This window comes from Euphorbia lathyris, chromosome 10, assembly GCF_963576675.1.
Source record: "Euphorbia lathyris chromosome 10, ddEupLath1.1, whole genome shotgun sequence".
NCBI lineage: Eukaryota > Viridiplantae > Streptophyta > Magnoliopsida > Malpighiales > Euphorbiaceae > Euphorbia > Euphorbia lathyris.
In genome coordinates, this window is record NC_088919.1 from 61,289,746 (window position 1) to 61,305,263 (window position 15,518).

General features: G+C 32.9%; 1 protein-coding gene across 1 annotated transcript; it reads left to right on the plus strand.

Annotated features, from left to right (window-relative positions):
• Positions 1–12,601: 12,601 nt before the first annotated feature.
• LOC136209442 (zinc finger A20 and AN1 domain-containing stress-associated protein 4) lies at positions 12,602–13,913 on the plus strand. The gene is made up of 2 exons (XM_066000905.1): positions 12,602–12,820; positions 12,977–13,913. The coding sequence occupies exon 2, from the start codon at positions 13,024–13,026 to the stop codon at positions 13,501–13,503; it is 480 nt and encodes a 159-aa protein (XP_065856977.1). The 5' UTR covers positions 12,602–12,820; positions 12,977–13,023; the 3' UTR covers positions 13,504–13,913.
• The last annotated feature ends 1,605 nt before the right edge of the window (positions 13,914–15,518 follow it).

Consider the following 15,518-nt stretch of genomic DNA (forward strand, 5'->3'; position numbering starts at 1 on the left):
ATGGAATCACTGTTCCATTCTATTACATTAGAGCATCTCCAAGAGACTCTTAGTGAGCTCTCTATAAATAATATAAATAATATAAATAATTGACTCTTAGTGATTTAAGAGTGGCTAAGATATATCATCTCCAACAATGCTCCTTATATTCACTCCTTATTTATTATTTTATTATTAAAATTATTCTTTATTGTTACATTACCAATAGTGTGAGGAGAGAGACACATCAATAATAAATTATTAATAAAAAATAAAGTTAGGAGGCACTAAGAGGTGGAGAGAGGCTCTCTATTAATAGAGAGGATGGAGAGGCTCTTAGTGATTTGATGAGCCACTAAGAGGCTGTTGGAGATGAATTTTCATTCTCCCTCCTCAAATTTTAACTTAAGAGTCAATTTAAGAGGATGTTGGAGATGCTCTTACAACTTTGATTACATTCAGTGGCGCCACCTCATCCCATTTAAAAAAAAAATTTAATTCCAAAACGACGTCGTTTTGGTTCCCCTCAAAACGACGCCGTTTCGCCTTGTGGGTTTTTGATATAAAAAGAATGGTTAAGATGCAAAAATACCTCTAACATTTTAGGTCAGGAGCAATTTTACCTATAACGTCTAAAATGGTGCAATTTTATCCCTAATGTTGGAAGCCAAGAGCAATTTTACCCCTAACGTTGATAAATTGGATCAATTTGAGAAATAATTCATCAAACTGTCTTCTCGGTCATGAATCTTGTTATCTACACTTCACACATGCGTTATTTTATCAGTAACAAATCAGAAACATATGTTGGGATGTGAAAAAATATTAAAAATATACTGTCTTTTGTACGAATTAGACAAAAAAAAATTCAAAAAATTCACCGAATTTATAAATATTAATCTCCAATTTTATTATTAAATTACAAAAAATGTTATATCCTTTTTTTTAGAACAAATTGATATGCAATTGGTGCAAAATAAAGAAAAAAATGATTGTATTTTATAATAGTGTCTGAAATTGATCCAATTTATTAACGTTAGAGGTAAAATTGCTCTTGGCTACAAACATTAGGAGTAAAATTGTACCATTTTAGACGTTAGGGGTAAAATTGCTCCTGACCCAAAACGTTAGGGGTATTTCTGCACCTTAACCCTAAAAAGAAGCAGTATAGGTAGAGCCAGCAGATTGTTTTCAAGTTATGACAGATCGTAGATGTCAATTGCCACATCGTAATCGTCGATCTACTTAGCATTAGAAGTTTTTTTTTTATTTTAAGATATTTTGTATCGAATAGCAATTATGTACTAAAATATATTTTTTTTCAATAAAAAAATTTTACATAGAGTTTTGCTCCCCTCCCTCAAATCCTGGATTCACCGCTGATTACATTACGACTTTAATTATATTACATTATGACACACTAAACGGATCTTACTGTTTGTTTGTTGCATTTATAAACAAAAAAATATGTAATCTCTCCTAGCTTATTCTTTTTATTTGTAAATGGGCGGAATTTTTTGTATGACTTATAAAATACATTGTTAGGCCCTGTTCTTTATCACTTAATTTCAGTAACAATCAGTTCAGTTCAATTCAGTTTAATTCAGTTCAATTCAATTCAGTTCAGTTCAATTCAGTTCAGTTCAGCATTCAGTTTCAGCATTCAGTAATTTATCATTATATTATAATAATAATTATTATTATCTATCTATAATTTATCATTATTTATTATTATTATATATTATTATTATTATTCTTATTTATACTTTATCATTATCTATAAATTAGATAAAAGTCAAGAAATGATAGTTTATTAAAGTATATATCGTTTAATAAAAAAATTAAAACTAAAGTATGCATCCATATTTAAAAATTAGGAATTGCATCCATATTATGAATTGTTTCTAAAATTTACCGAATTTATCAATGTTAGGGATAAAATTGCACCATTTTAGACGTTAGGGGTAAAATTACTCCTGACCCAAAACGTTATTTTTGCACTTTAACCCTTATAAAAAGTTAAGAGTTTATATTCATATGAAAATTTGTATTTAATTTCATAGGCTTTAAATTATATATAAATTTGTGTTTGTATGTAATTTGTATTTTTAATTTAAATTAGACTCATTTTTATTTAATTTCATAGGCTTTTATCGAGCCAAGATTTTATCAACCCGAGCTTTTATTTGATATTCAATTTAGTTTTATCTTTAATAATATATTTATTTATTATTGATATTATTAAATTTATTGGAACCATTATTATTATTATAAGTTTATTAATGTCCAATATTATCATTAAAATTATTTAAAAGTCTAATATTATCATTATTATTAAGTTCGGTTAAGTTCGGTAGCATTCAGTTAAGTTCAGTAGCATTCAGTTAAATTCAGTTCAGTTCAGTATTCAGTAGCATTCAGTTCAGTTAAATTCAGTTCAGTTCAGTTCAGTTTTTTTCAGCGATAAAGAACAAAGCGTTAGTCTTTTGTATTTTCCTAAAAGAAATTAACTCTCTCATACTTTAATTTGTAATATTCAGTTTGAGTAAATATCAGTTTCTCATGTCTATAAGACAGGAATAGTTTGTGCCGACTTCTTGAAAACTGTGCCTTTAATTACCTAATAGATCGGTCATTTCGATATTGAGATGTATCTAAATTTTCAATATAAGCAATCTCAGATTTATCTAATTCTAATTCTATTCTTTTGAAGGAAGTCCACCAATTCTCAACATACCTGGGCATCCCTGCAATTGTGGGAAAATAAAAAAAAAATCCATTTTTGGCTTTCTTAAGGATAGAATCTGCAAGCGAGTAGGTGGATGGCAAGAGAAGTGGCTCTCAAGAGGTGGCAAAGAAGTTCTTATCAAATCTATAGCTCAAGCAATACCACAGCACATTATGAGTTGTTTCCTTCTGCCGAAATCATTTTGTGCCGAGATCCAACAAATTTTGGCTAAATTTTGGTGGAATAACACTACAAAAGAGCGGAAAATCCATTGGGTCCGATGGGACAAACTATGTCTGTCCAAACAGGAAGGAGGACTAGGCTTTCGGAATCTATATGCTTTCAACCAAGCACTCCTGGCAAAACAACTATGGCATATTATCCGCAATCCGGAGTCTCTATGTAGCCAAGTTTTCAAACACAAATACTTTCCCCGAAACGAGGTGATGTCTGCAAAAGTTGGTTATGTCCCTAGCTTTGTCTGGCGAAGTCTAATGCAGATACGACACATTATTATGGAAGGCAGCTGTTGGAGGGTTGGTAATGGTCAATCAATTGATATGTTCACTCAGAAATGGATCCCGAATGTTCCATGCAACAGACCTCTTCAAATCCTTCATGACCCCCCTTCTAAATGGGTATCTAGCCTCATCGATCATGATACATTCACACGGAAGACATATCTAATCCATTACTGTTTTGATAGAGACACTGCCTCAGCTATACTACGACTCCCTCTAAGTAAACGAAGAATGGCTGACTCGGTCTTTTGGAATCACTCAAAATGGGGGGACTACACAGTGAAAATAGGTTATAGACTATCTTCAACCTTATGCACCGATTGGGCAGGACGAGCATCGACATCCGACAGCTCAAAATCAATCTGGAATTACCTATGGCAGCTCTAGTTACCACCAAAAATTCTTCATACAATCTGGTCCATGCTAAATAACACCCTCCCGTGTGCAGAAGCATTAAGCAATAAGAACATTCCAGTGCACCCTGAGTGTCAACTGTGTGGACAAAAGATTGAATCACTTCTCCATCTCTTTAGGGACTGCCACATATCTAAGTATTATTGGAAGAGCTCCAATCTCTGTTTCAAGCCACACAAAGTCGTCGGCTCCTTAACTCTGGAATGGTTTTCCAACATATCCCTTCAGACAACCAAGATGGAAATGGCTGAGGTATGCAAAGTACTATGGATCTTGTGGCATGAACGTAATCGAACAGCTCACGGGGATAGGAGGTTAGGGGTGGTGAAAGCTATGAACTGCATCTCAAACATTAATTTTGGGTTGGAGAAACATCAGAATAGCCAGGAACTAACCTTAGGCGCCACTCACACTTCACCGACTCAAAAAGTTCAATGGAACCCCCCCCCCCACCGGGGGTCCTCAAACTCAACTGTGATGCAGCTTTTGACCCAATAAATAATGAAAGTGCATTCGGGTTTGTAATTCGGGACAATAGGGGTTCAGTTCTCCTTGCAGGCGGTGGGCCACTTGGCCCCTCCCTATGTGCTCTCCACGCCGAACTCCGAGCGATATTTAATGGGACCTCCGCCATTTGAAGAGCCGGTCTGAATTGTATAACAGTGGCGTTAGACTCTCTTGAAGCTGTAAATCTCCTCAAAGGACAGATTGAGTGCATTAACTGGTTAGGGAGTACTCTAGATGACATCCAGGAGCTCTCCAAGGGATTAAATATAGTGAACATACTTCATGAAAATAGACAGGCAAACATGCACGCCCATCTTCTTGCACTACAGGCCAAACAATGTATTCACAAGGATCTTCAATATGAAGACTTTCCACAATCTTACTTTTCTGCTGTTGTATCTGATGTATCCAATTTGGTTATCTAATGAAATTTGCTTTATTATCAAAAAAAAAAAAAAATCCTATTCTTTTGATTCCAGATTAATTGTTCATACAGATTTCTGTATTTGTTTAACCTTATCTAACATTTTTAAGACAACTTTTATTGCTATTAACGAACGTCTTCCAAGATACAATATATTATGCAAATAAACTCTTACCATGTGTAAATTCTTTAGGGAAAAGTACAAAAATAAACCTTGTGGTTACACCCATTTTCGAACAACATCTATGTGGTTTAAAAGTTTGTAAAGTGGTACCATGTACTTCATTCCGTTAGCAAACACATACCAAATTGACTAACGGTGTTAAAAGTCAAAGGGAAAAAAGTTAGTTTGGTCCTTATATTTATTTATTTTTATAAATTGACCCCCTTATTATCTAATTATCACAAACAAACCCCAAAATAAAAAATAAAAATCGAATATACCATCTTCTCCATCCCCTTTAATTTCTTAATTTCTTATAATTAGCCAATTCGGGTGCATAAAAAACACGACATACTCTTAGGACTGAAGCTGAACCATCATTTACTCTTTTTCAAACAAATTAAAAACTTTTTTCACTTTCTTCTTCAACAAAACAATGGCCGCCGGACTGAAAACATGGGCGCTACTATGGCTGTGTTTGGCTACGATTCATTCGAAATGGGGTGTTGAAGGGCAAGTGCAGCATGTGGTAGGTGAGGATCGCGGCTGGGAACCTGGTTCTGATGTCGCTTCTTGGTCCTCCGCCAGAACTTTCAGAGTCTGCGACTATATTTGTTAGTCTCTCTTTCTTTTAGATTCCTAATCTGTTTGTTTCCTCAGAAATCTAAAATAAATTAAAGTAAAGTAAATCAACCCTTTATTTTCAATCTGTTGTATCTCTTAAACCAGCAATTTACATGTTCTTCAATGCTTGTTTTCTTTTCTTTTCTTTCTGTAAGTCGTTGTTTTCTATCACTTGCTGATGATGCTGAGTCAACAAGTCAGCATTGTAAGTCGTCGTTGTTTTCTATTACAAGAATGATGCTGGGTAATCAAGAATGGTGCTGAGTTATCAAGTCAGCATAATTGTATGTAATCAAGTCAGCATGAAGTAATTCAACAAGTCGGTATAATGCTGAGTTATCAAGTCAGCATGGCTGTGGTCAGCATGGTACTGAGGTGTTAATACAGGTCAAGGAAGCTGTAACCTATAGGGAAGCTGTGAATTCGGTTGACAAGGAACAGTGGCTTAACGCTATGAAGGATGAGATAAAATCCCTTGATAAAAATGAAACTTGGATTTTGGTAGATAAACCTCCTGATAAGAAGTTGGTCGGTTCAAGGTGGGTGTTTAAAAGAAAGGAAGGGATACCTGGTGTAGAGAAACCTAGGTTTAAAGCTAGGTTGGTGGCCAAAGGGTTTACTCATCAGGAAGGTACAGACTTTAATGAAATCTATTCACCGGTTGTTAAACATAGGTCTATAAGGATTATTCTCTCTCTTGTAGCTCGTTTTGATCTAGAATTAGAACAGTTAGATGTCAAAACAGCTTTTCTTCATGGAAACCTGGATGAGGTCATATATATGCAACAACCAGAGGGTTTTGAAATAGGAGATAAAGACCAGCGGGTATGTTTGCTTAAGAAGTCTCTATATGGTCTGAAACAGTCCCCTAGACAGTGGTACATGAAGTTCGATGAGTTTATGATAAGTCAGGACTTTCATAGGTCTAGTTATGACTGGTGTGTGTATAGTAGAGACCTTAGTGATGGCTCTAAGATTTATCTCTTGTTATATGTTGATGACATGCTTATAGCTTGTCACAACAAAGCAGCCATAAATCAGTTAAAGGCACAACTAAACACACGGTTTGAGATGAAGGATCTCGGGTCAGCACGGAAAATTTTAGGAATGCAAATTTCTCGAGACAGAGGAAGAAAGAAGATGTTCCTAAGTCAGTCAGCTTATCTGAGCAAGGTGTTAGAACGTTTTGGTATGACGAATTCAAAGGCCGTTCTCACTCCACTTGCAAGTCACTTCAAGCTGAGCAGCAAGCAGAGTCCTCAAACTGATGAGGAAAAGGAAGACATGGAGAGGGTGCCATATTCTAGTGTTGTAGGCTGTCTAATGTACGCGATGGTCTGTACACGTCCAGATTTGGCTCATGCTGTGAGTCTCATTAGCAGGTTCATGGCAAATCCAGGAAGAGCACATTGGTCAGCGGTGAAGTGGGTGCTGAGGTATGTCAAAGGCTCACTGAGTAAAGGTTTGAGTTATGGTGGAGCTGAAGCCCTAGTGGATGATGTAGCAGGTTTTGTTGATTCTGATTATGCTGGTAGCATTGACACCAGAAAATCCCAAACCGGGTACGTATTCACTGTGTTTGGAACATCAATAAGTTGGAGGGCAAGTCTACAGTCAGTTGTGACTCTGTCAACAACCGAGGCTGAGTTTATTACCGTCACAGAGGCAGTAAAGGAAGCAATGTGGATGAGAGGAGTCTTAACGGAACTTGGAGTGACACAGATTGATGGTTTGAAGATTTACTGTGATAGCCAAGGACCTATACATCTGTCAAAACACCAAGTATTTCACGAGCAATCCAAACACATAGATGTGAGAATGCATTTCGTCAGGGATGTGATTAGCACTGGTACTGTTCAGGTGGTGAAAGTGGGAACTGAGGATAACCCAGCCGACATGCTGACCAAATCTGTTTCAAGTAGTAAATTTGAACATTGCTTGAAACTGGTTAGGATGGTCAGTGGTCCTTGAGTGTATTTTTCTTCACTAGTTGATGGAGTGATTAGAAAGACAAGGTGGAGATTGTAAGTCGTTGTTTTCTATCACTTGCTGATGATGCTGAGTCAACAAGTCAGCATTGTAAGTCGTCGTTGTTTTCTATTACAAGAATGATGCTGGGTAATCAAGAATGGTGCTGAGTTATCAAGTCAGCATAATTGTATGTAATCAAGTCAGCATGAAGTAATTCAACAAGTCGGTATAATGCTGAGTTATCAAGTCAGCATGGCTGTGGTCAGCATGGTACTGAGGTGTTAATACAGGTCAACATGGTCTTGCTGTGTTACCACTGGTCAGTAGGTCTTGCTGAGTTAGTACATTTTGAGTAAGGATATTTTGGGTATTTTCACAATCTTGTAAAGGCTATAAAAGGTCTGGGTTGGGAAGTAGTTTTATACGAGAGATCATTCTTAGACTAAGTCATTAGTGTACACTGTGATATACTGAAATTGGGGATTGGGAAAACACGAGAGTTTCTAGAGAGGAAACTGTTTCAATCTTGTTGTAATCTCCATTGATTAGTGAAGTTGCTGGATGTAGGCAGTTAAGCCGAACCAGGGTAAGTTCTGTGTGTATTCTTTTGATTGCTGTTTCAAGATCCAATCTGTGATCTTTGTGAACTTTGTTTATCTGTGTGGTTGATTGATCGTTCGAAGTATAGTTCAACACTTTCTGATATTCTATTCCTTTCTTCCATAATTTGCTTTATCATAAAATAATATATACATATAACTGAAACCTAAAGAGAGGCCATACGATAATTTTTTAAACTTAGGAAACAAAAATGCAGGGAGATGTATAAATAATAAAAGTATATATTTAATAATATTAGCATTTAGTTATAAGGATGTACTGTCAGAATAATTTTTATGATATTTAGAGAGAGAAATTAAAAAAGAGGAGAGAGAACGAGAAAAAAAAATTAAAGAGTGATGGAGAAGATGGTATATTTGATTTTTATTTTTTATTTTGGGATTTGTTTGTGATAATTAGATAATAAGGGGGTCAATTTATAAAAATAAATAAATATAAGGACCAAATTAATTCTTTTCCTTTTGACTTTTAACACCGTTAGTCAATTTGGTATGTGTTTGCTAACAGAATAAAGTACATGGTACCACTTTGCAAACTTTTAAATCACATAGGTGTTGTTCGAAAATGGGTGTAACCACAAGGTTTATTTTTGTACTTTTCCCAATTCTTTATTACCAAAGCAGAAAAATAGAAACAATATATACACAAATAGAGCAGAGAATTCTAGAAAGTGTTTTTCTTTTCATCATCTAAAATTTGACAGCTTCATTCTTTATAAATATACCTTGAATAGATATTTCTATTCACAAATGGACACGATTATTCATAGACAAACATAATTGTTTTCGAATGAACACGTGCACGACGATTGATCACAAAGGAAGATGTCTGTTTGAATTCAAATTAATTTCATTTATACATACTTTTTCCAAGAAATCTAATCCAATGCTTTTTTTCCAATACAAGTCCAGTAACTTCAGATGAAATTCCCGAATTCTGATATAGGAGTGTTTGGCTACTCTTTCTATTTTAAAAATGAGAGTTTTAAATATTTAATTAAGAACGTTATATTTGCCTTACTTGAATATTTTAGCATTTTAAAAAACAGTATTTTCGAACAGCAAATAGTTAATTGTAATAATAAACATCAAACATGTAAACCAACCAAACGCCGTAATTTACATAAACTTTCAAATTGAACCGATTTTTACTTCGATATACGATCCACCATTAGGTAAGGTGATTTGTCACTTTTCACATAAATTAAAATATTAAATATATCAACAAAATATCTTCATTACTTGCCTAAATTATATACACACACCAGCAAAACCAAAAAAAAAAAAAAACTATCATACATACATACATCAGCTGATGAATTATTTACAGGGTAAAGTTCAAATAAAACCCATATGGTTTCACTAATTTTTTGATAAAGGACTGTGGTTTACTTTTTGTCAAAACAAGGATTGAGGTTTCAAACTTGGATTAATGCTATTAAAACCATCTTTAACGATCTGAAAATGAAAATTTTCAAGAATTAAAGCTGTTCAATGTCATATTTTCTATGGAACTGCATTTTCGATTTTCGAAAATCATCTTTTTTGGAACTTTCTCTCTCTAAACATTAACTCTCTCTCTCTTTACCAAACATCATCTAAACAATCTCAAAATAAAAAAGTCGAAGAATTAAAGTTGCTTAAAATATTAGTAGTTCTTAAAATATGTCATTTTTGAAGTCGTCAAAGGTGATTTTAATAGTATCAATCGAAAAAGTCCTTATTTTGTTAAAGTTAAAAACCTCAATCCTCGTTTTGACAAAAAGTAAACCACAGCCCTTTATCTAAAAATTAGTGAAACCACATGGGTTTTATTTGAACTTTACCCTTATTTATATTAAGGAGACAAAATTTGACCCGAAATTGCGAATACAGCTCAGCATCACAACGGAACGGAACGGATGATAAAGCACACTTAACCACTACGATAACCAATAAATTTCAACATTTCCAAAACTGCGCAGTTTTTAACCATAAAAGGGTCGTTTTAGCTTTCACCGGGCCCACCTTTTTGGTGCATGAAATTCCGTGGCCGCTTTTTATTTGCAGGATTTTAAAAAAGGAAATTCGGGGGGCCGCTCGCTGCTTTGTCTTCCATTTTGGCCTTTTATTTTATTTTTTTTAATTAATTAAAAATAAAATTGCCTTATCTTCTCTACTTATTTATTTACACCCTGTCTTTCAGATTTTTCTTTTTCCTGATCCTTCTAGTTTTATTAAATTCATCTCTACCTGTAAATAAATAAGTGTTTGCTTATTAAATTAGTTAGGTGTGTTCATTTAAATCAATTAAAAAAAGAAATTATATTCTAAATACATACATATATAAAGTTTCATAATTTTAAATAAGTTTTATAAAGTTTTAATAGTTGAAAATCTCATTCCGTCAAAATTTAGCCCTCATTGCCCTGACCTTGGGAGTGGATAGACCTACCTTTACCTAAATTTTTTTTTACCAAAAATAATTGATTTAAGCTTTTAATAATATATTTCATTTGTCAAAAACAAAGTAAGCATAGTCTAACCCTTCGATAGTAATTTTTTTTACTATATTAAAATTTTCAAATGGTGTTATTAAATAAGTTGAAAATCAATAAACATTTAGTATATTAATTTTAAATGCTTAATTTTATTATCAAACAACTTTTTAACGTGTTCTTTTGTAAAAAAAATAATAAAGTTTTTTTTTATATACACCCTGATATATACTTTTTATTGAAAAAGCTTTTTTTTAAGAATTTTTTTTCTTAAAAAAATCATTTTAGGAAACTTTTTTATGTTTTCTTGGTGCACCATTTATTTAGAATTTTCTAGAATGAATATCAATTTTTTTAGGAAACATTTTAAAGGAAACTAGGAAAAACATTTGAAGGAAACCATAGGAAACTTACTAGAGTAAAACTCAAAAGAAACTAACTTCCTAGAGTCAATTTCAAGGGAAACAAATTCCTAAAATGAAACTCAGAGAAAATCAACTTCCTAAAGTGAACTCCAAGAGAAACTTTCTAAAATGAATCTCAAGGAAACCAACTTCCTAAAGTGAGGAGAGAACCTACTTACTAAAGTGAACCTCAAGAGAAACCAGCTTCATAGAGTGAACCTCAAAAAAGACTTACGGTAAACTTAGGGGAACTAAGAAGCTATTAATATTTTAACGTGTATTGTGTGAGTCAATAAAAAGCAGAAAAATTAGAATGTGTCAAAATCATTCCATCATTGAAGTTAAAATGGAGCAGTTACTCAAGACGTAATATGAATGTGAAGAACATGACTTAGTAGAAGAAACATGAAGTTACCACTAATGTTTATAAAAGGAAGAAATTACGATGAAAAGAGACAACTCAACATATACTCAAGCAAAACTCTAGCAAATTATATCTAAACTTCAGCATTTTAAATTTATCAATCATTGCCTTAGCTATAATTTTCATTTTAATTCAAAGTTCAAGTTTCCAGTACAATTATAAATATGTATGGTCAGTATTGTCTCATAATTTTAAGTCTTTTTATTTTTTACAATCGTTTGTTACTTAAAAATAAAAAAGTACACTCAAATCAATTTTATAGTTCGATAATACTATAATTCTCAAATACACCCATATTTTCCACACAAAAATCAAACAAAGTTGAAATCAATGAACAATGGATCCACTAAATCAAAATAATTAAATTAATGAATTACAAACATATAAGTCAATTGAAGAATCGTGCTTTTACTATATAAATCATATTTTCTACAATTCAAAATAATTTTTTTTACAAATTCTTTTAGAACAATATCATATATGTATATAAATACTATTTTTGATATGCTAAAATTACAAATTTCAAATGAAAATAAAATGTCATATAAATATATAAATTTTTAAATGTAAATAAAATGAATAACATGTTTTTAATTAATCATAAATGTCTAATATGTTGTTATTAAAAAAAAACCTTCCTAAGAAAACATTTAATACTTTGAATTGAAAATGAGAAACTCAATCCACAAAAAAAAAAAAAAAAAGACATAAACCATACGCAACCTTCTTAACTTGTTACTTTTAGATATTTTGTCCTTTGAATTTATGAGACGACTTATTTGTCCTTTTAACTATTTAAAAATGGTATTAGTAATCATTTGTTTTCATGATAACGGAAACAATTATGACATGTTCTCATTGCAAACACCAATATCATAATAAAAAGAGTTGTGCACTACTAAAACAAACTACAAATGAGGTTAGTATTTGACAATACAAGTTTTCTTATAAAAATTTCATACAGGTTGTGCACTACTAAAACAAGCTGAAATGAGGTTACATATATGCAGACTGGTTCTAATACTTCCATGAACACTTGTACTAATATTGGAACTTTATTTTGTTTCCGTTATAATGAAAATATGAGGTTGCTAATATCATTTTTAAATAGTTTAGGGAGTAAATAAGTTGTTCCGTAAGTTCAGGGGACAAAATGATTAAAATTGACAAATTCAGAGGGCTACGTATGGTTTAAGGACTAATAATAATTAGAGGTCCGAAAAAGGTTTTTGCCATAAATAAATATTAAAAAAACTACTAATTGCTAAGAATGATTATCTTCTTTTGTTCCTTTTCGCCGCTCCTTCCTCTTTCTGTTTCTATTTGTTTCTTCTAATTTCTTTTCCTTCTTTATTCTCCCCTTTGTTTTTCTTTTTTAAATTTTTTTCTTATTTAATTTATTTTTAATCTCTCTTTCTCTCTCTCTTTTGTTATTCCTTTTCTGACTCTTTCTCTATGATAAATTCTTCCCCGTTAAAGATTCTTCATTCTGTTGTTCTCCTCCTCTTCCTCTCTGCTCGTTCTTTTCCGGTCTCCGATTCCTCCTATTCCTTCAACTTCTCAGGTATATCTATATCTATATATCTATATGTATTCTTGTTTCGTCTTCTGTTGGAACTTTTTGTTGAATAATTCGAATTTTAGATGATTTCCGGTAAGGAAAAGATAAATCGGAGAATAGAATTGATCTTAAGGTGATATAAATTTCTGTAATCCTCAGGTTCTCCGGTAAGAAACAGATAGGAATCGAGATCTAAGTATTGTAAAATGGCGGAAGAGCATCGATGCCAAGCTCCGGAAGGTCATATTCTCTGCGTGAATAACTGCGGCTTTTTCGGTAGTCCGGCAACGATGAACCTGTGCTCTAAATGTTACAGAGATTTTTGCCTTAAGGAACGACAACAACAGCAACAAGAAGCCTCAATTAAAGCCTCTCTTTCTCTTCCGTCTTCATCGTCCCTTCCAGCTCTGATCAATTCTCCGTCTCCTGCTCCGATTGTTGTTTTACCGGAGGTAAGGACTGCAGCGACGGAGGTATGCGCCGCGGATGAGCGGCCGAATCGATGTTTTATGTGCAGGAAACGCGTCGGTCTGACCGGGTTTAGGTGCCGGTGCGGGACTACGTTTTGCGGGACTCATCGGTACCCGGAGAAACATAACTGCACCTTCGATTTCAGGAAGGTCGGAAGAGAGGAGATCGCTAGAGCTAATCCTCTCGTTGTAGCTGAGAAGCTTGAGAAGATTTAGTTGAAATCGGTGGATCTTATCACCTGAAAATCTTTTGGATGATCGGCCTCTATATCGGAAGAACAATCAATTAATCACTTATCGTCGTCGATCACAACGGTCAATCATAGAGCTAAGCCGGCATGCTCCGATGGCTTTCGATAATGTTTTCTCTATCTTGGTTTTTAATTAATAATATCTTTAAAAATTAATTATATATTATCAATTAAGTTATAATTATATGTTGTTTTTTGCTTGTTCAGGACAAAAGGAAAAGATTTGGGGTTTGATTTTAAGAAATTCTCTGAATTCTGTGTAGATTCTTCCTGTTGCTCTGTTTCTTTTGTTTTTCTTTTCAAAATTAATTTCTCTGAATTATTGTTGTTAATGGTGTGTGTCGCTGGCAATCATAGTTTCTTTTTTAATCTTAATGGAGCTGCTGTTCATGTTGTTGTTAGTTGATAAAGAGGAAGATTGTTAGGTTTGTAATTATATATTTTCCTTGTTGTTTGTTGGATGCTTTTGGTTCGTTTTCATGATGGAACTACTTTTTCAGGTTTCTATCAAATGAAGCCTATATGGGATTTGGGGTTTTGTAGAGCTGGAAGAATGCTTGGCTTGGGCTTTCTATTTGATGTCCAAGAACAAAATCTTTAGAAACCCTTTAAAATTACAAGAAATTTTACTGTGTTTCATTACCAATTGTTTGTGAATCGTTAAGGACCGCAACAAATTGTCAAGTGTTTGGTGAATACGTAATAAAAGTTAAAAAAACAAAAACGGGTGTTTTTAAAATTAAGTTGAAACTTATAATCATTTTTTTTTTTGGTGAGAAATGAGGTATTTTTGAAATTAAGTTTGAAACTTATTTATGTGTTAATTTCAACTTTACAAATAAGTTAAAAAAGGTGATTTTCAAAAAAGCTATCAATCATACCTTTTTGTAAAAGTAACATTTTCAATTTTTGAGGAAAATAATTGTTTCTAGAATTTATGAAGTTATTGACCTGAAATAAGAAGTTATTGACCTTTAGATCCTTGAGTTTGGTCTCTTCCATTTGTATCTAACATGTTTCAATTGGAGCCGTAGGGATTTAGTCAAATTATATCTTAAATAATAATTTTAGTTTCCTATCTATTTACAATAAAAGAACCATATTGTGGCCATTAAGAATATAAGAGGTTTTTGTTTCGGTGTAAATTGCTGAAGCTTCTGGTCGCTGGTATTAAGCGTTTGGACAACTTTATTTTTTATAACTTTATTTTATATATCAATTATTTCTCAAATAGAAGCATATATTTCATTGTTTTTTTTTATTGTTATCTTCATTGCACCGGGTCTATGGTACCATAGAACTTATCCACAGGAAAGATAGGAAAGTTGACTTTTAAGGGCAATATGAAGGAAATGGACTCTTCATCCTTATTGAACCTTATGCCCAAAAGATGTCAAAAGAAAGGATAGAATAGAAGCATCAATAATTGGATTAAGTGGTACATTTATGATTTAGCACCAGAAAAAGAAGAGGAATTGATATGAGTTAGGAAGTATATTTCACAAAATTTAATATATATTTTTAATTTTTCTTTTTAAAATAAATTCACATTTATTATATGTTTGTTATCTGTTGCTAATTAGATGACAAAATTCATAACCGAGAAGACAATTTGATAAATAATTTCTCCAATTAACCCAATTTGTCAACGTTAGGGGTAAAATTGCACTATTTTAAACATTAGAGATAAAATTACTTATAGGTGTAAATATTAGGAGTATTTTCGCACCTTATCTTAATAATTTATGATAAATGTCAAAACCATAGGTCCACATATAAGTGAAACTGGTGGAGCTAAGCTATAACTTCAATACACCAAACATATAAGTGAAACTTGTGGAGCTAAGCTATAACTTCAATACACCAAACAAACAGAGAGATTTTAGGATGGATCCATTCAAATACTGTCACATTAGCAATGTGCTGACGTTAGGGATGGGCAAAATAGCCCGTAATCGATTACTAAACTGATTATCGAAC

Coding starts and splice junctions, on each gene's coding strand:
- LOC136209442 (XM_066000905.1), top strand. CDS start 13,024: ATGGCGGAAGAGCATCGATGCCAAGCTCCGGAAGGTCATATTCTCTGC.